This window comes from Micropterus dolomieu, linkage group LG18 (genome assembly GCF_021292245.1).
Source record: "Micropterus dolomieu isolate WLL.071019.BEF.003 ecotype Adirondacks linkage group LG18, ASM2129224v1, whole genome shotgun sequence".
Taxonomy (NCBI): domain Eukaryota; kingdom Metazoa; phylum Chordata; class Actinopteri; order Centrarchiformes; family Centrarchidae; genus Micropterus; species Micropterus dolomieu.
Window position 1 is genome coordinate 35,566,456 of NC_060167.1, and position 20,236 is coordinate 35,586,691.

The 20,236-nt window shown below is 41.2% G+C and overlaps 2 protein-coding genes across 3 annotated transcripts in view; both read right to left on the bottom strand.

Annotated features, from left to right (window-relative positions):
• Positions 1 to 4,681: 4,681 nt before the first annotated feature.
• LOC123986826 (transcription factor 15-like) lies at positions 4,682 to 7,044 on the bottom strand. Of its 2 annotated transcripts, none has more exons than XM_046075236.1 (2): positions 6,447 to 7,044; positions 4,682 to 5,683 (listed from the first exon to the last, which is right to left on the bottom strand). In XM_046075236.1, exons 1-2 carry the CDS (start codon positions 6,930 to 6,932, stop codon positions 5,618 to 5,620), a joined length of 552 nt encoding a protein of 183 aa, XP_045931192.1. In that variant the 5' UTR covers positions 6,933 to 7,044; the 3' UTR covers positions 4,682 to 5,617. The 2 variants fall into 2 exon arrangements, with proteins under 2 accessions (XP_045931192.1, XP_045931191.1); XM_046075235.1 differs by having other exon boundaries at positions 6,435 to 7,044.
• An 11,567-nt stretch (positions 7,045 to 18,611) lies between these two features.
• Positions 18,612 to 20,236, bottom strand: part of LOC123986816 (transcriptional repressor scratch 2-like) — a 2,673-nt gene continuing 1,048 nt past the window's right edge. Inside the window, exon 2 of the mRNA XM_046075219.1 lies at positions 18,612 to 19,423. Within this exon, the coding sequence (XP_045931175.1) occupies positions 18,612 to 19,423 (812 nt within the window). The remainder of the gene's footprint in view (positions 19,424 to 20,236) is intronic.

Sequence of the window (20,236 nt, forward strand, 5' to 3'; positions counted from 1 at the left end):
CCTACTCTTAAATGTGGAGATGGTGTCTGCCTCCTGAACCCAAACTGGAACCTGGTTCCACAGGAGAGGGGCTTGATAGCTGAACGCTCTGGCTCCTAGTCTACTTTTGGAGACTCTAGGAACCACAAGTAACCCTGCATTCTGGGAGCGCAGTGCTCTGGTGGGGTAGTAAGGTACTATGAGCTCTTTAAGATAAGATGGTGCCTGACCATTAAGAGCTTTGTAGGTAAGAAGAATGATTTTAAATTCTATTCTGGATTTTACTGGAAGCCAATGCAAAGAAGCTAAAACAGGAGAAATGTGATCTCTTTTCCTGGTTCCTGTCAGAACACGTGCTGCAGCATTATGATAGATGATGATTAGATGCATGCCTTTAGTTTGAGAGGCCCGAGTTCAACTCCCCACTGTGACACAACCACCAATGTGTCCCTGAGCAAGACACCTAACCCCTAGTTGCTCCAGAGGCGTGCAACCTCTGACATAAATAGCAATTTAGCTATTATTTAGCTATTATTCATGCCTTTAGCTAACGCTTTTGTCACTTTGGAAAAAAGCATTAGCTAAATGTAATTACAGTCACAGGAATTCTTTTTTCATGTTTGTGTCAGAGCATTTGATTTATTGATTGCTGCTGGAATATAAAACAAATTTGAACAAATATAACATAAATGCGTCTAGCTTCAATCGTTTCATCATTTGTTTAGCTCACAGTGCCCAAATTCACTTGGTGAATTTGGGCACTGTGAGCAGGGCATTGTTTTGTACCTAACTTTTTTTTATAAACAAACCTGTTACTAAAGTAATTCCCTCAGCAAGTACACCAAAACCTAAAAAGATATGTATTAGTATCTGCCTTCAAATTGTCTGATCAGTTGAACTCTGTATAAGTACAGTAAGTGGGTGTACACTACTCTGTCTGGCCCAGTTAGTGCTTGTTTGGCTGCTGCTCAGGATTAGGTTGCTCCCTGCTCTCCCACTCCACCCATCAATGGAAAACAATCATAAAAATCGGAAGCGGTCTATCCAAGGCCGCTGTCCCATGAAAGGGCCTGCAGTGCGTGTCCGATGGCGATTACCTCCTCTGACTGGCCGGGGAACTATAGGGTTGAGGCAGTGAGGGGGCGGAAGGTGTCTGTCCTGTCAAACTGTTGAGCTACAGCACCATAAGGGTCTGTTTAGAGCTAAGTGTGGTGGAGGGAACTGTATCACAATCTTAGCCCTACCTATTTGCCCCACGGTATCCTCCACTAATGCTTACCAGATGGGGCGGAAGATATGGAAAGCGCTGCTGAAGACTTTGACAGATTAATTTACATTCAGATGGAACTTTATACTGTCCTGTACAGGGATATCACTAACTTTAATTTTAAAAAAACACAGTCAGAAGTGGTTTCTCCGTACTTTCCTTTAAACCTCTTGTATATAAAGTAATACATATGTATATTAAAAAACAAAAGTTATGATATTTTCCCCTTCTGTATAATCTCTGTGTTCACCATCTTCTCTTTGGACAGCAACACTAATTTTAACATATTTTGGCCAAATAGATTTGTATCTATTAATCTATAGTCATGTAAGCCTATTTATGCATTGATCCAGCCATTTCAGTTCATGTTAACAAGTTTCTTTTTTTCACTCTACTGTTGTCATTACATCACAAGCCAGTGCCACACAATCTGTGCATATGTTTTCAAAGTTTCTGACATCCACAGATTCTCAGTGTAATTATATCTCATATCTAAAATTTCCTTGCTACATGTATTTACTTATACTTTAGATTTATTTTTGTTTTATGTTATGTGACCAACCCATTCAGAGAATTCTAAAATTCTAAAATCGGAGTCACAATAATTGAAGGTAACTCTGACTCGAGTTTTGTTCAGACTTGCTTTCCCACCCATGAATGAAAATAAGCATCAGCTGAGCACAGTGAGCCTTGATGTCAAAGCTGGCACTGACCCAGGGCCCCAAGCCTCACAGGGAGGGCCACGGCAGGGTTGAACTCTCAGGCCTTTTCCTTCCTGTTCCTCTATGACATCTTCCTGCCTAGGGGCCTCTGGGAGCCCCAAGAGCAACGGGATAAGCTCACACAGCAGCTTCTAATTAGGCCTTAGCACTGACAGGTGGAGAGAAACTGGAGGGTTGGGATGCTTTATGCGAGTGTGCAGTTATTTGTGCCGCCCCGGGGGACTGCAAGCGCAATAACTTTCTTCCAGAGGGGTGTACCTCCAAACATCACTTCAGGGGTGATTTAAAGGATTAAGTTTGGTCATAAGTGTGTTGTCAAATGTTTAAAATTTGCAATAAATCTTGGCTATGACTCAGGTGTTCCTCCACACTGTTTTATAGGGAATGGTTATGATAGAAATACATGTCACATCTAACACCTTCAGGTTTGACCAAAACCCTCTTCCTGTAGACATTTCTGTATATGTTAGGGAACATAATGATTTAGCATGTTTGCCCTTTAACCATAAATGATCTATCCTTAAAGGAAAGGTTTGACATTTTGGGAAACACAATTATTCGCTTCGTAGTTGACACTACTCTCACGTCTGTACAATAAGGTCTGAGCCAGCAGTCGGTTAGCTTAGCTTAGAAAAAAAGGAAAAGGCTAGCCAAGAAACAGCCTTAAAATTTGTAACTTTTAGACTTTGGCTTTGGTTAGGATTAAACAAACGAGAAATAGCATGCTAATTAACGAGGTTTAGAGGTGCTGCTATGTGGACTTTGTTACCTTTTGAGAGAGCCAGACTAGCCCTGTCTAGTCTTTGTGCTAACTGCTTTCTGGTAGTTTTATATTTAACCTACAGACATGATATTGATATCAATCTTCTCATTTCACTCTCTGCAAGAAAGTGTGTTACCCAAAATGTCAAACTAATCTTTTAACATTGCTTATTTTTTCAAGAAATACTGTAGCATTTTGTTCATTTTTCTGTTCATTTCACTATGACAACCAGCTTGCAGAGACCTCAAACTTGCTTGAACAAGATAATCCATCATAGCAGACACCCTGTCTACTTTTATTTTCGCCACATTATGTGATTGTTGCAAAGTAATGTCATGTAGATTATTCAAATCAATCAGCAGGTATTCCTCCTTTAGGTACTTTTTAAGTCCTCTGAGCACTTTCTGTTGCTTTTGCTACATCCAATTAAAAAAATGGATTTCTATCTGTCTCTGTGTGTACATTGATTCTCACACACATCTCCTGGTGTGATCTATAACATTAATTCACCAGCAGCTGTGTTTTCCTGGACACAGGGTGCTAGGTGATATTAGCTGTGACTGATCAACACCATATGTGGATCCCAACCCGGGAGATTTACTACCAGAGTAGAGTCATGCCAAAGATCAGCCCTCAGATATCTGAATTTTCCTGGACACCGGTTCCAAATGTCCAAAACTTTGAATACATGTATTATTCATGAAAACAGAAAATTAGCTACTCCATTTTCAATTGCATTCGTGAAAACTATATTCTGTGTTTGATGTATCAAACATGAAAACACACATTTTAAGAGGTGTTTTTCAGCGTTAACACTAACTTGCTGCTTCTTCCTCTTTGGGGTTGATGCTGTTGGCAGGGATCCAGTAATGTGCTGCACTCCCTGATGGTCCCCATGAGTAATCACCAGTCACTACAATAGATCCAACAACACTAATTTGTGTCTTTCCTGTTTTGCCTTTACCTTTTCCCAGAGTTAACTCTGATTCATGCCTTCCTAACTGGCATTCTGCACCTACCACCCTGACAGGGCTCTCTGTGGTTAGACACTGCTGGGATACAATGATTTCAGAGAGAGCCTGCTGAGGAAGAGATTGATTATTTCCTCTTTTGAGATTCCTTGGCATTACTCAGACAGGGAAGGTAAACTTTCATTGGAATTCCCCGTATAGAGTTCCTCCTCTGCACAGTTACAGACAAAAGATGCCAGTGATGGTTAAGTGGTTTGTTCTTTGGGCTCCAGCCATCCTAAAATTTACATTAGCTCTACATGTACAAATGGGAAAATAGAGATCTGAAGGGGGTACAATTGTGGAGCCTACATTTTTGCAACTTTGCTGATCTACAAACTAAGCAGTGTTAAAGGGTCAGTTCATACAAATTATGTAAACATATTTTGTCACTTTCTCCTTGTAGTATCTAGACATGTGGATAGTTTTCGTTTTATTTGTCCAGGTTTGGATTGTAATCACAGTAGCTCTGGATAGTCTTTGGAACACGCTGTCAACCGTTTTCACAGGGACTATATCTTCAAGTAATTCCCCTAAAAATGTGTGGGGTGTCCAGAGTAATAGGGACACTGCCTGTAAAAGAGATGTTGGTATACTGTATTGGGTGGAAGCATAAATCTCAAGACACAGATATCTCAAAACCGGGATAAATAAATGCAAAAACAAAAAGACTAGATACCGCTAGAGGACATTTAAAAAGTAAAATAATTTTGTTGTGTTAAAAAATAAATAAAAATAAATAAATAAAATGTGATCCAGTCAGCTTTAGCTCATACCGCTTTGTTAAGAGACATTCAAAATAAATACTTAATGAAAATAGTTAAAACTATTGTTACAGGGCGTGCAAATGCACAGAAACCTTTAATGACTGCAAAACACCTTGCCATTACATTGAAGGCAAAATACAAGTGAGCCATGTCTATGTAAAAATAAATTTAATTTCAAAGTAGATTACAACATGTAACAAAAAGCAAACAAAATAGTGTCCCACAGATACCACCTGTTGCACACTTCACACGCGTGGTCTGTCTGTCCCACATCATTCCTGAAACTGCTCGGCTGTAGGCTACAAGTCTGTTTGTGACTTTTAGCCTACAGCTTGTAGGCTAAACACATTACATTATTTTTGTAAATAAACCTTTACCAGCATCATAAAACTTGGATAGCATATAGATTTAATCATCATCTGTTATCGATTCACAAATTGAAGAACTTCAAGGTTGTATGAAAGTGATAGCTGGTTGAAATTGTATTTGCATTTGGATTATGGATTGTGCCTTTAAGTAATAATGTGTGATTAGCATTATTCATACTGCTTCATGATTTATAAACCTTTCAGTAATCCAGAGCGGATAACGTTGTATAGCCTATTGTATGACCGTTCATTATTGGTAAAGTCCAAATAAACAATGTAAACACCTGCCTGATGTGCTTCCTGTTTAAGTAAGCACATTATGCTTAGAGACTCAGGCCAAGATATATTCTGCTCCCGAAAGATCATTCCTCATGTAAAATGTCCCTGTATGTCTACTTTACCAATCCCCTTAACATGTCTGACAGGTTTGTCATTAAAATGAAAAGAACATCCCTGAGCATATCGCAGCTTTACGCTCAGATGTTCTCACTTTTACAATATTGCCCTATGAGATTAGTTCATTCACTGGAAAGAGTTACTGGATCTGCTGGTGACACACAAATGGTTTTGGTGCCAATCCTCTTTTCTCATATTGGGTAAAGTGGTAATGAGCCAAACTCCCAAAAAATCCGAGTTGTCCTCAAAGACTGTTGTGGTTCTGAGATGCTTCTAGACTCCAGGAATGGTCGATGGAGGGCTGCTCTGAGGAGTAGATCCAACCCTACTTCAAGTCAGACAGTTTCATCGCCGACTTATTTGTCTCACACTGCTTCCATGCATTTTCACACAGTCTCGTCTGTCTTTCACCTGTGGACAAAGAAGGACATTACTGTCACTGTCAACTCAAACTTGATCACTGTGTAGCTATGTAAAGGAAATATGTTTGACCTAAACTCAATTTCTAAGTTAAGATGTTTTGATGTATTTTTTCCCAAGAAAATATAAATAGGTTCAGTGCAATTACATGGCCATGTGCAGTCATTAAAAACACTGTCTTCCTTTAAAGGATATCTCCATGCACTGAATGATATGGCACCTATAAATAAACTAAATCCCAACACAGAGATTTGAACACCACAGGCAGCCCATTCTTTCCCCAGTGTCATATGACTTTTTGTCATATGTTAAAGTGTAACCCAGTCATTCTAGTCTAACATTTTAATGCAGGCTAACTGTTGAAAAAGCTTTGGGTTCTTTTTAGTTTGTGTTGGCTCATATATCCACAAAGATACACACACTGTAATCCATTAATGCATAATATAATTTGAGGGCATACAAATTATCCATTTACATTTTATATAATCCTAACCTTTTCTTCTTTTTTAAATTTTCAATGCAACGGCTATTTTGCAGGAACGATGCGGGATTATGAATTGGTGAAAGTGCATTGTGAATTTATCTGCATAAGCCGGACTGAAAAGTAGGCTAGACTTTGAGGAATAATAACCTAATAATATCTAAAATAATGTGCAATAGGGTCTATTTGTTACGCTATTTTAGGACACTTTTGAAATGTGTTTTTCTGTGTTTTTCTGTGAGCGTCAAATGGCGTATTTACCAAATATTTTACCCCTTTCCGTTGGTTGCTGAGGCAGAATGTGCAGATAGTCCGGGGCGGTTTGCCTCCTCCACTGCCCTTCACCTCCTTGTAGACTGCACTAAGGCACGGCTGGCCGTCCTCTCTCCCGTCTCCGACCACAAGCACGTTGGCCAAGTGAGCGATATAGCTGGACGCCAGGCGCAGCGTCTCGATTTTGGAGAGTTTTCTGTCCACCGGTTCCGTGGGGATGAGTGTCCGAAGCGCCGTGAAGGCCGTGTTGACGTTCTGGGTTCGGTATCTCTCCCTGGCGTTGGCGGCGTTCCGCTGCCGCACCACGCCGCCGGACTCCTGTCGGTAATTCTCCCCCGGAGTCCCGCAGCAGCCGTAGCCCTGGTCGGTGCTGCCGTCGCTCTCGCTGCGGTTCCCCTCCTCGTCGTCCGACACCAAGGTCAGGTCAGTGGTGTAAGAGAAGGGATGCGTCGACACCGGCCTCAACATTGTGAAAGAAGCCATCATATGTGGTTCACAGGGGGGGGAAAGCCAATCCCTTATCTCCAAGTAGAAAACAGCTGTGTGCAGCCAACAGCCGTGCGTAAAAGCCGCCGTAACTCCAATGTTCAGCCAGCAGAAGTCTCCCGTTTGTTTTGACACTTCCCCATAGGTTGGTCCAGTGTGCTAGTCATCCTGACAGGGATGTCTCTTATAGCAGCTACAGTATAACCCCTCTGCTGTAAGGGGAGGGGTGGAACACATGCAGGGTCTCCCATCTTCCCAAATGTTTTGGTCCTAAAAGTCACAGGCATCAGTTGAAGGTGTGGACACTTACAATACCTTCACCAAAATGAGACATTTGCTTTTATGAGTGGATTGCAAAGACATGTATTTCCACATTTCATGGGCATGATGCAAGACCTTGACTTATGATAGTTTGTTAACCTTCTATGTAGATGGTTACACCCCTAGCAGTTCACTGAATTATTTGAAGTCAATAACTTGACTGAGAGAAAACTTGCAGCACCCTTCTCCCCTACATCTCAAAATAATTTACAGTACTGGGTCTTGCGTGCAGCATGTGCTCATACAGTACAGGTGAGTTCTGGATCTGTGTGCGGCTGATTTGGTTCTGCACACAAGGCAGTGTTCATAAAGAAAGCTCTAAATGTCTTGAGAACAGTTCAGCTGCTCGAGGAAGCACATGTTCAGATTGGTTCAGATTAATTTGGACTGAAGAAAACAACCTGCATTAATGAACCGATTAACAGCCCGAACTGTAGCCAAAGTCACCGTGTTTCATAGTTGATTTCTGACCACAATGGCTACTAATTGATTATGCTGAGGAAAATAAAGCCCAGATTCAGCCTAAAACAAGATTATGGTCCTCTATATATGACAAGATTCATATTTCTGCCTCATGACATATGCAAAAACAAATATGTTATGTAATTATGTAACGAGATGAGAAATAATTAAAAGACCCTCCCAGCTCTCTGCAAAACAGTCAGACTACTTTCTCTTCAGCAAAGGTACGCCGTCCCTCACCCCAGTAACTTTCGTACAGGCCCTTCGACTGCTTTATGATCAGCTAGGGGCCCCTAATAAACTGGAAACTGGGTGTATGTTCAGAGTGTAAAACATAATGCAATTTGCAAATAATATAGCAGTTAAGTAGTACGTTAATAGCTGAATGTTATCAGCTTCAAAACGAAAAAGCAATCGGTAAATGAGGTAATGAGTCAGCAAAAATAATCCAGTATTATAATAATCCAACCCTGACAGGGGTCATTCTGCCTGCATTAATGAGTTATTTTATTTTTGATAGTTTAAGTACATTGGGAAATACTTTTATTTTGTAAAACTGTGAAGGCAGGACCAGTTTTCTGTGTCACAGGGCATTAGAGGTCATAAAGCTTTGTGACTTGTAGCCTTGACAACATGTGCTTCAGTTATGGCAGTTTCTGCAACTTTACTGATCCATAATTATCATGACCCCAACAATTAGACAGTTGGAAAGTTGTGAATGGGAATTTGAATGTTGCATATTATTTATAATTTTTTTAAAACTTCAGTTCTTTTAGATTACAAGTGTGTAATTATCTTGAAAAGCAAACTTTAAAATACTATACGTCTTTACGTTGTATAAGATGCATGCTCATCAACAATGTGTGTTTCTCTGTTATAGAAACGCAGTTAGCCCCAGCGCTGGCTTCTGTCCTCAGAGGGCCAATGTGATCAGTGGTCTCTACAGTTGCCCTGTTTCAGTTTGTCTAATGGGTTAAGTGCTGTGGGTAAATAAACACTCAGCAGATGCTGGGGGTGATCAAGCCTGAACTTTCTCTCTAGAAACCAAGCAAATGGCTTCCAGATTGACTAGTGCTGTTGGAGGGAGGGAGGGGCCGATTGCTGGAAAAGGGAGAGAGTGTCATCAAAGGGCCTGTTTTTACAAACACAACCCCTCGACACATCAAACCGGGGCACTGGCGGCCCCTGGCCCCCAGCTCAGCTGCACCAACAACTGCGACCTGTGCAGAACCTGGTTCCACTCATAAAGCAGGACACCATGGTGTTTTACCACGCGCGGTCAGCCAGCAACACGACCCCACTGCACTTTCTCTCCCCCAACACCACCACAGACTCACAGTTTGGAACCATAAATACTTTAACCCCCAACCCCTCACCCCCCTGCATCAACTTAAAGGAATGTCATTAAATGCCTATTGAGGTGATTCTTTTTAATGAATATATAAATTTGGTGGTTTGATATATTGCAAAGGTTACCACACAGTATCTGACTCCTCTATCTCAGATGATTTATTTTCATGTAAGTACTTAAACACTTGCGGATCCCTTTTAGCAAAATTTAACAAAACATTTTCTTGCCAAAAGCAACACTTTATCCTGATTGAGCTCTTTAGCTGCCTTTCAAAATAATCCATAGAATCAGCAGGCTGTAAGGGGACAGGCACAGCATTCCAAAGTTTGGGTGCAACAGCCTAAAAAACTTAATCACCACAGGTCTGAGAGTGTGGGACAGAAAGCAAGTTTTGCTTATTAGACCTATAAGTAGTTAAGCCACATGCAGCAGCCTGACAGTTCAGTGCTCTGTAAGTAATGGTGAGACATTTGAACTGGATCCTGTGTGTGACAGGGAGACAGTGAATATGCGGGTGATGTGAGACAGTCTATTTGTCCTAGACCTAGTGATTAGTCTTGCGGCAGCATTATCAATTACCTGCAGACGGCAAAGGACAGACATACTAAGAGATGAGAAGAGTGCGTTACAATAGTCTATGAAAGATTAAATAAATGTGTGTATATGAATCTCTTGTTCAGCTGTTGAGACTATTGATCTCAGTTTGCTAATATTTCTTATTTGTAAAAAAAAAAAAAAAAAAGAAGACCTGGTTAGCTGTTGAAGATGGGTGTCATTAAATGGTACAAATTATTATATATAGTTCACCATGTGTGCACAAATGTAAGTAGGCCTAGTGAATGCGTGTGTTTGTGAGTGGGGATGCGCGGTAATGTGGGCAGGTGTGACTACAGTGCCAGGGCTGAATTTTTATCCCAGTCCGGCCCTGGTTATATGGAAGCCACATTGCTTTTCAGTGGAGTCACCTCATCCTCAGTTACAATCTGAGCAAGGTTAGTTAGCTCATTGGGACAGGCACCATGTTTGAACATCATTTCACCCAGCTGGCTGGGTAACTGTAGATTTTTAGTTGTGGTCCAGCTTCTAGCTGAAAACTCTGATTGAGAGGAACTTGCAGCGCCTAAGGACATTTTAGCACTTGACTGCATCGGGAAAGGAGTGGTTAAGCGCAAAATGAAACCATGAAAATGTAAGTGCCTCATGGGGAAGATAATACTCAATGATATGCTCTTACTATAGTTTTTGATGCCAATATCATGGGAAGTAGCTGCAACAAAATAGAGCACTGTTAGTCATACTCTTTCCAATAAAAGGGATAATCTTCTTGTGAAATAGCATTTAGAAAAGCTAGGGTGGCATTACTTCAGGTGGGTTATCACGTCCTTAAAGGGGAAGTCCATCCATTTTAGAAATTAACAGTAGTTTGTCCCATGTCAAGCTTTTTAAATTATCAATAAATTACATTGTTATGCATAATGGAAAACATGACCACTCTATGTAGCTGTTTAGCCACTTTTAGCCCACTGTTTTTGTTTTACGGTACATTTACTGTCACAAGGTGTCAGTGCTAGCATCAACCATGTTTCCAGCTAGAGCAGTCACTTTCAACAACAGCAGCAACAAAAACCCTTTATAAAACCCACCGCATGTTGGAGCACTAAAGGCAGACAGACAAAGTTAGCAACTGGCAGGTGAATAGAGTGAAACATCAAGTCATCAGGTCATGTTAACATATTACTAATACAATATTTCAATGCTGAGGGTTTGTCAGCTTGTTGTAGATTTCTACTTCTCCTTAGAGACCAAAAAGTCAGTTAATGCATTCATTCATTAGTGGGGCAATACGGAGTTTCCAGCGGCCACTAGCGGCGCGGTTTTAAAATTGCAACCTGGCGTGTGCTCGTACGCGTGCTCGCTTGAAATCATGAGCGAGCATAATCCAAAACACAACCTCTTTCATACAGAGGTCCCGCAATAAACATGGAAACACCATGTTTCTTGTGGGATATCTGTATGAAAGCGGTAGCTGTAGTTTTCACTCAGACATTTTCATACAGTACAGCGAACTGGTGTTCTGACGATATATGCTACCATAGTCCTATCGATTCGCTCTGCCCTTTTGAAAAATGTTACCTTATGTGATCCCATTTCCGATCCCATAAAGGTATAACTCTCACAGTATTATGACATCTATAGTATTAGTAAGCCTTCTCTCTCTCTCTCTCTCTCTCTCTCTCTCTCTCTCTCTCTCCCTCACCCCCAACCGGTCGAGGCAGATGGCAGCCCACCCTGAGCCATGGTTTTGCTCGAGGTTTCTGCCTCTTAAAAGGAAGTTTTTATTTACCTGTGTCGCCTAGTGCTTGCTCATGGTGGGAACTGTTGGGTCTCTGTTAATGATATCACAGAGTACAGTCTAGACCTGCTCTATAAAAAAAAGCTCTAATTCATAACTGTTTTACCGCTATATTAATAAATTGAATTGAGCTGAATTGAATATTGTTGTGTAGAGACACTGTTATTGTGACCCTCAACATGTTTTGTACCACTTACCATACATTTAAACCAGAATTACTGACTGGAGTGCATTTTTGTGCTCCTAGTACCAACACTTTGCAGCAGAATAGTCATTTTGTACAATTTACTAAATTTAAAAAAACAAGTATATTATTGGCACTGTTAAGATTATTTATTTACATCATATTTAACAAATTGTCTGCCATCATTATATTCAATTTGAAGACCAATACAAGCAAAGTATTTCATTACTATTTATACAAACATATACGTATATATGTGAACAACAAAATATAAATCCGATCGTTAAAAAGATCCAGATGGCAGACAAAATAATAAATTTAAAGATCAGGCAGTATACTCCACTCTTCCATACCCCCCACTGCACAGTATGGAGTGACAAGACGATGAGCGTATGGCCCATCAGTGTTAGTTGTCTGCTGGGAAAGACTGCGGTCAGATAACTTGACTCATCGGAAACAGCTGCACTGGAAAGAAAAGAGCCTCCTCCAAACAGCCAGCTGCAAAGGGCCTTTAATGATTTATCTGTGTGTGTGTGTGTGTGTGTGTGTGTTGTGTTTCATTAGATGGAGCAGCAGACTGGCAGGAGAGAGAGTGGGTGACACAGACAGTAGTGACATAGCTTGAATAGTTTGGACTAGAGGTGGATATACATGAAAACAGCATCTAGCATCTCTATTAAGATGTTAATATGTTTGGGATAACTCGGAAAAAAATAACATTTTTTCCCTTCATTGTCAAAATGCATTTTGCCTGAAACCGCCTGCCACAATTGACTGCAATGTCCTCATCTTTGTCTCTTCAGTCATGTTGGACGCATCAACTGCCCAGTTTGTGTCTTTTATCTATTTAAAATTGTGAAAGTCAATATGAGGTACATCTGTTTCTAGAGATTACAGACAATGAAAGCAGCAAATGGAAATTTTTGTCTTCAGTCATGAAGTGTTGCTTTACCTACACTGTTAAAAATCATACTGGACTTTAGTAAAATCAACTATCTTTGTCATTAACTTCGGGGGGTAGAGCAGTCGTCCACTTATCAGTAGGTCTGCATGTTGAAGTGTCTTTGGGCAAGACACTGAACCCCAAATTGCTCTCGATGGCTATTTCTGGTGTACAGGTGGCACCTTCTGCTCATCAATCAAAGACTATTTACAATTTAAATTCAAGTGAGCTTAAATTTCTATTAGGAGAAGTGGAAAGTGAATGATGTTTTGATTACATTTTCCATTAAGTTGCACATGAAAACGTTTTTTCCGTTTCAGTTTTAGTTTGTGTCAAAAGCCTGGAAACCAAGGCAATATGTGTTATTTAACCAGTGATTATTCTCATTATCCAGTATTATACAGCATGTGATAAATCTCTCAAACTTTTTTAATGATATTTATATTTATTCTATTCTAATTTCAAACATTTGTGCTGTGTGTTTAGTGTGAAGGGAGCTACAACTTTTTTTTCATTGTGAAGCCCCGTGTTGCAGAATGACAAAATTAATTCTTCTTTATTTTTGACTTTTTGTAGCATTCTTTGAAGAGATCTGGCTTATATACATTTATGGTGTCTTCATTTAAACCATATTTGTTTTAGCATATTAACATAGTTCCCTGCATGCATTGTATGTGGTTTAAAACTTTCCAGTTAACAAAAAGTGTGACTTTACATTTTCTTGAATTGGTTTTACAACTTCAGTGAACTTGAAGAATAATTCCAGTTTAATCACAACTTTCTTTTTGTTATTTTAGATAACATTGTTCTAATGGTGAAAGACGTATTCAGATCATTTATTTATAAGTAAGTGAGTACTAATAGCACGCCGTAAAAATACTCTGCATTGTAATTAAAAGTAAAAGTACTCAATGCAGAAAGAAAAATGAGTAATTATTATTACTCATGCATTAATGTAAAAGCTGGATTTTACCGGTGGAACTATTTTGTATCGGACCACAATTAATGGTTGATTGCTTGACTGCCGATTAATCTGCTTATTATTTTCTCCATTAATCGACTGCTTGTTTGGTTTGTAACATTTCTGAAAATAGTGAGAAATGCCGTCCAGAGCCCAAAGTGACAGCTTCTCTGTCCTTGTTGTGTCCAATCAACAGTCCAAACCTCAACAGTATAAATAATACACTAAAATGATTACAGGTAAAGCAGCAAAAGGTTTCCCAGACACAGTCAGTGAGCTTATGATTTTGTACAATTTTGTATTTTGCTGTCTTGTTCATCATGAACCATAGTGCCAATGAATGTAGCAGCTGAGACCCTCAGTTAACCCAGAAGATGACTTGTGACATATTCATCAGTCCGGACGTCTCCTGTGGTAAATTAGTCAGTGCTTCTCATGCAGAGCAAAGCAGTAGCAACAGTATTGTGTTTCATTTGACCCTCACTGTGACCTCAAGATAAGACTGAGCCCTCATCTGCCTCCCACCCCACCACCCTCCTCCATCTCTCCCCCGCTTTTTCCCAAACACGCTGATTGTCTTTCACAGCTCCCGACAGTCTGAGAAACAAGACAGGTGGGGCGGTGTGACGGTAGAAGTTCAGCAGATGGTCTCAGCCCTATCCGTTTGTCTCACCTCTGGATTGAAGACTCAACTTGACAAATTCTTTATTTGAAGATGCCAATTTGTCTTTTAACATGAAATCACTGTCAGAGATTGGTCCCGGGTTCCAAATGTGAAAATCGCAGTTTTATAAGTGACGTTTTCTTGTGTTACACTTTGAGCCCCTAAAGGTAACACCCTGAGGCTACTTTAGGGGACTAAAATCTAAAAGAAGCAGGTGTTTCTCGATCCTGGGGCTGGTGAACCAGTGTGTCATCATCTCCCATTGACTCCCTAAAGGCCCCCAAAGAGCCAGAACATCAAGTCCACCCCTGCGAAACAGGAAGTCGACTCACACGCAATGATTCTTTTGTAGAAGCCCACCGCTGCCTTTAATATCCACCAGGCTGGGCTTGATGTTCCTCAGGCCCACGTCTGCCGGCTTCCTCCAGAGTCACCTGGGACCTCAGAGCCAAGGCCTCCACGGGTCAACAGAGTTTATCGCACCAGAGAAATCTACAAGTTGGTTATAAAACCTTGTCTGACACGATGTAACAGACATGGCTTGAGGTCGGATAAAGGAGGCTATAAAAAGATCATCCGCTTTGGCCTTGTGGTCACTATCTTGCGGTCATATCCTCTGTGGTGATTGGCAAGCAGTGTTGACCTGCAGCGGTGCTCTGTTCCTTTGTCTGTGGTGGAAGTTTTATGTCTGACGACATGTACAGTAGAGCATGATTGCTTGTTTTTATGGTTATATTCTTTTCAGAGTATGGGCCTGGGGCGTAAAGGGGTCGAGGAAGTCACTTCTTTCATTTTGTCCTTCTATGGAAAGATTGGTCTGTGTTTATTTAAGGGCTGCAATTTTCATTGTTATATTTTCTTGTATTTTTGTCAATATGTTGATAATTTTATTTTTATTAAAACTTCCCAGAGGCTGGGTGATGTCACATTTAAGAAACTGAAGAAAATGATGGCTCAACATTTGTGCTTTGTAAATGACTGAAATTATTAAATAAAGATGAGTTGTTGTTACATCTCTGACAATAGACAATGTATTAAATGATTTATTTATTGTTCAAGATCCATTATATTAAACAGTAATTGTTTTTGAAGCTGCATTAAAAGGCTTTGTGTGGTCTCCCCAAAAAGAGGAGGAATACGCCTTCCAGTTACTTCTTCCGTGGCTTATTTATATTTGTGGCCTTGATTGCTGACTTGCTAACTAGTAAGCCAACATTCAGGGATCACTTAACTTGTTCAGATTTGGAGGCTGTGCGAGTCCACTACTTCAGTTTTACATACAGCACATGGAAGAAAGTTGTTTTTATCTTCCCATCAGGCTAAGTTGGTTCTATTCTCCTATAGTGTGTACACAGTATGTACAGTCATGAGTATGATTTTTGAAGAGTGGCCATTTTGTGTCTGAAAATAGCCATCTTCAGTCTGTGGTCTATTGAGACACATTCTTGCATTTCCCTTTAGGGGTTGGTGGCTGAGGGCTACTGAGGGCTCAGCTCTGTCTAGTCTGGACCAGCAGCCCAGTTCTCATGACACCTGACCCAGAGCACATCCTGTGGCCAGGCTACAGTGCTTTGCTGTGAAGGGCCAGGATTGCTCTCTTAAACCCATTCAGTGATTTGTCTTTACGAATAAGACATATTTGGGGTTTCTGATTGATGTAATGTCCCGCTAACTCTCCTTTATCAGTTACCAATATGATTGAAAAAATGAGTACACCTTCCTGAAAGTTACAAAATAACACTTCATAAAATTAGGGGGGGGGGGTGCCTGTTAAGGGTTATTGATCACCGGATGTTTGTTGAACCGTCCCATTAAAACAGACAGAATTAGTTGACAACTGAAGTGGTACTTAACCCACTGAATCACTCTCAGACTTAATGCTGGCAACAATATGGAGATAATTGACTGGAACTTGAGAAAGAGAATAATTTCATTGAACAGAAGAGGACAAGGGTACAAGTTAGCAAATCATTGCTATTGCTCAGAATACAGCAGCAAAAATAACACAGATATTCAAAAAGGAATTACTTCAAAAAGGATGGAAGCATCCAGGCCGTTGCCGTAAGCGATCACCCTGCGATAAGGGAGTTTGTGCAGGAGAATCAGCAAGCAAGTGCCTCAGAGCTGGCAGAAGAAGTGGAAAGCCAAAGTATAGTGACTGTTTCATCTGAGACACAACCTGCATAGAAGTGCCATGCATGGTTTTGCTGAATCCAAAGCAATGGGAATCCATACTCTGGTCTGTTGAGGACAAAGTCCGTCTTTTTGGATCTGATGGCATCCAAAATGTGTGGAATCAGAAAGGGGAGCAGTACAGTGAGAATTGCATGGTCTCCACAGTCATACAGTGGTGGAGTTCTTAAATGGGGATGCATGAGTGCTGAAGGTGTGTGGGAATTGTAGTTCATTAATGGCATCATGAATTTGCAAACGAGAAACCTTGAACAAGACATGGGTACCTTCTCACCACACCCTGGGTCGTCGGGCAATTTTTCAGCATGACAGTAATCCTAAACATTCTTCAAAAGCAAAGTTTGTCACCCATCCTCAACCTCAGGAACAAGTTAAGGAGCAGAACAGGATAGACAGGACTATATGCTGTGAACTTGTACACTCGATGCCAAGAAGGGTCAGTGCAGTACTTATAGGTAAGGGAAGACACACTAAGTACTACAATATTACCTACTTGCTGGATTGAATCGATGGTGAACTAATTTTTACAATAATAGATTTAAACAAAGTTACTTCATGTACTTACTTTACACATATTGCTGACATATTGTTTGTTATTAAGTATGTTTAATACATTAAAATTTTGTCATCTTCCTATAAATATTAATGGTGATCATTTCTATGTTCATCAGGGATGTGTTCATCTGTGGACCGTCTAAGAAATCTGGGTGCTGCTGACACCACCTGCTGTGGATTTGAATGTGGCTGTTTTGACTAACACATTAATCTTCCTTATGTGTGGAGTCCTGACCATTCCATTTTATTATGTAGTGTTTACATGTTTGCCCCCCCTCTGCTGGTCAGAGGAAGCACTGCAGTGATGGAAATATTCAAATGTTTTTTCACACTCACCCTGTTCACCCCAGTTCATCTGAAGGACATGGCCCACAAAAAAGCCAAACTGAACCTGTGGCTTCTTCCTGTATGAGATGTTCTAATCCAGAGATTGTCAATCTTGGGGTTGGGAACCCCAAAGAGGTGGTGCACGAGTTGTGATGCATAAATAGCAGTGTACCAAAGGTTACTAACAGTCAAGGCATACAGCAGTTTTTGTCCTCTAAATTTGGGGACATTTTTCAGGCCCATTATGACACATTAAGTCTTTGTAGGATCAAGCCTGAGCTGGGACAGGCTTTATTTCTTTTCAGAATGACAGGTTGAAGTTTGTCTCAGCATCCACTGGGTGGAGGGAATACAGCTACCCTGCTCAGAGTGGTTAGAAATGGACAGACTACAGAAATATGATTTGTTGTCAGGGACGTCTTTGTAGCACCCCGATGTAGAACCTAAAATACATCCACACACTGCCTCTCAGAGTCTGCGGTGTTGGAATTGTCCAGCATGGCTTTGCTTGCCAGTGTCCACCATTTTTGTTTGTTAGCTTAGTTTACTGATAGATGGATCAACAGGGCATGCAACAGGCCTAGCTGGACCAGAAGCCAAACTACTTCAAAAAGGACAGTACAGAACACGTGAATGAATGCAACAAAGTTCATTCTACACAGAAGTTTAGAAGAAGGGCTTACATGTCAGTTTGATTTGGTTTCAGCTCGAGTTTTTGAAAACGGGACAGAGCTATATTGTGAGTTCAGTGAATTTAATATTTCTTTAACTGGTCATTTTAAATACAGCCTAAGTGTGTTTCGCATACATTCAGACATGATTAAAGGGAGTTTCAGTAATTATTCATTTTCATCAGTTTTATTGTCATCACCAAATTGATCAGACAGAGGAATATAGAGTGTCAGAATATATTTTGGCTTTTGTTTTCAACAAATCCAGTACACGGCTTCTAATAAATCCATGTAAATTCACAAATACATCAACCCATAATAAATAAATCATCTTTGAAAAATTGGCAAATAAATAGTTAAATAAATTAATAAATACACAAATAAATTATTTAATGAATGTTTGAGGTAAAGTAAGAGCTAGTTGGCATTTAAAATATTACTTGCATGTAAATTATTGCAATTCAATTTATAAAAAACAATATAAAATATTTTATGTCTCTGATCAACACTGAGATTTTTATGAATTTCATACATAATTCCTGAACAATTTCAAATTGGGTTATTGCTTATATCAAAAGGCAGGAGTATGATGCATGCATGTGACGAGCCTGAGAAGTGAAGTGACAAGCTCTTCTCTGACTTTGAACTATTAAAAAGTGTATAAATAGAAATGAAAGAGATGAATATTTCCCACTCAGTCCTCAGAGCTGCAGTCGTCTTCTGCTTGGTAGCCTTTGAAGCAGGCCGACTCGTAGTGCTTGTTCAGGTAGGACTTGAGTGCGAAGCTTTTGTGGCAGCGTTTGCAGGAGTAGTGCTTGAAGGCAGAGTGTGTCTGCATGTGGGCGCGCAGGTTGGAGCGGTCGGCAAAAGCTTTGCCGCAGTGTGCGCAGGCGAATGGTTTCTCCCCTGTATGGGACCTCATGTGGCCCTGCAGGAGCCAGGGTCGACTGAAAGCTTTGCCGCACACCGTGCAGTCATGCTTCAGGTCATGGGTCAGCATGTGCATGGCCAGCGCTGGCATGGACACGTACACCTTGTGGCATGTGGGACACTTCCTGGCCTGTTGGCTGTCCAGGCTACGGTGAGTCTGCTTGTGTCTGCTCAGATTGGAGGATGTGGCGTAAGACTTTCCGCACTCGCTGCACACGTAGCGACCTTTAGATTTCCCTTTAGCAGGGCTGCAGTCTGCTGATTCAACACCCTCGCTGCTGTCCGACTGACTGCCTCCCTTGCGGGGACACCTCTGGTTGGGTCTCCGGCGGGAGCGGCCGTCAGAGATGAGGAAGGCGTCAAGGGTGCACGCCTCCAACTCAGGGACACTACTGTCTGACTCGACTGTGTCACTGGAGACGGGGCTGTCCGGATGCTCCATGTCATGGTCGGAGTACTCTTCCCCGCCGCTGCCATCTGGGGAGTACAGGGGTCCTGAGGAGAGCCCGGTCTGCTCATGACCTGGCTGCTTTGTGCTCTGCAAAACTGAGGGGATGGTGTAATCGTGGATGTAGCCTGGGAAAGGAAAAAGACATTTAATAAAGACGTGTAAAATATTTTATTAATTGGAATAAATGAATGGAACATCTTCATGATCTCAATAACCTTTGAAATATCTCACCCAAACCTCTAATCAATATGGAACCTTTACAGGAAGCTTTTTGTAAGTGCCAGGTTCAGCAAGCCTTGGGAATCAAATATTAATGAGTCTTTGCTGCACAGTTCTGCCCTGATCAATACTGCCACTGGCTCCAACAAGTGCTATCATAAGAAACAAAACTCTGAAAGGCACATTGTGGCTGAATAAAAGTCAAACGCAATGTGCTGACATCGGCAAAGCAGTCACAAAGCAATACTTTGGCTCTGGATCGATCCACCTGTCGCCGCCTTGCAGTGGCAGCAGCAGCAGAATATGTGTGTGTGTGTGTGTGTGTGTGGAGGGGGGGTGCGTCTCAGCAGTGAAATCCCCTCAATCACTAAATCATTTTAATCAGATCATTCCCCATCTGTGCTGTTTTTGAGAGTGTTCATGAGTGTGATAAGGGGGAGATTGAGTGACAGGTGGGGGACTGCAATTTGGCAAAAGGGAAGGGCTGGGCATGTGTCATGTGTGTGTGTGTGTGCGGGGGGGCTGCTGTCTGATCTTGGTATTTTTGGTACATTGAGCCCATCCCCCCCCCACCCCCCATCCGCACACGCACACTGGAACACAAAAGGAAGCAGACAGCTGGCATCCTAAATCTGGGGGACAAATGATTCAACTCAAACACAAGATCTGTGATGCTGCTGGTGGTGGTGTGTGTGTGTGTGGGGGGGGGGGGGGGGGTC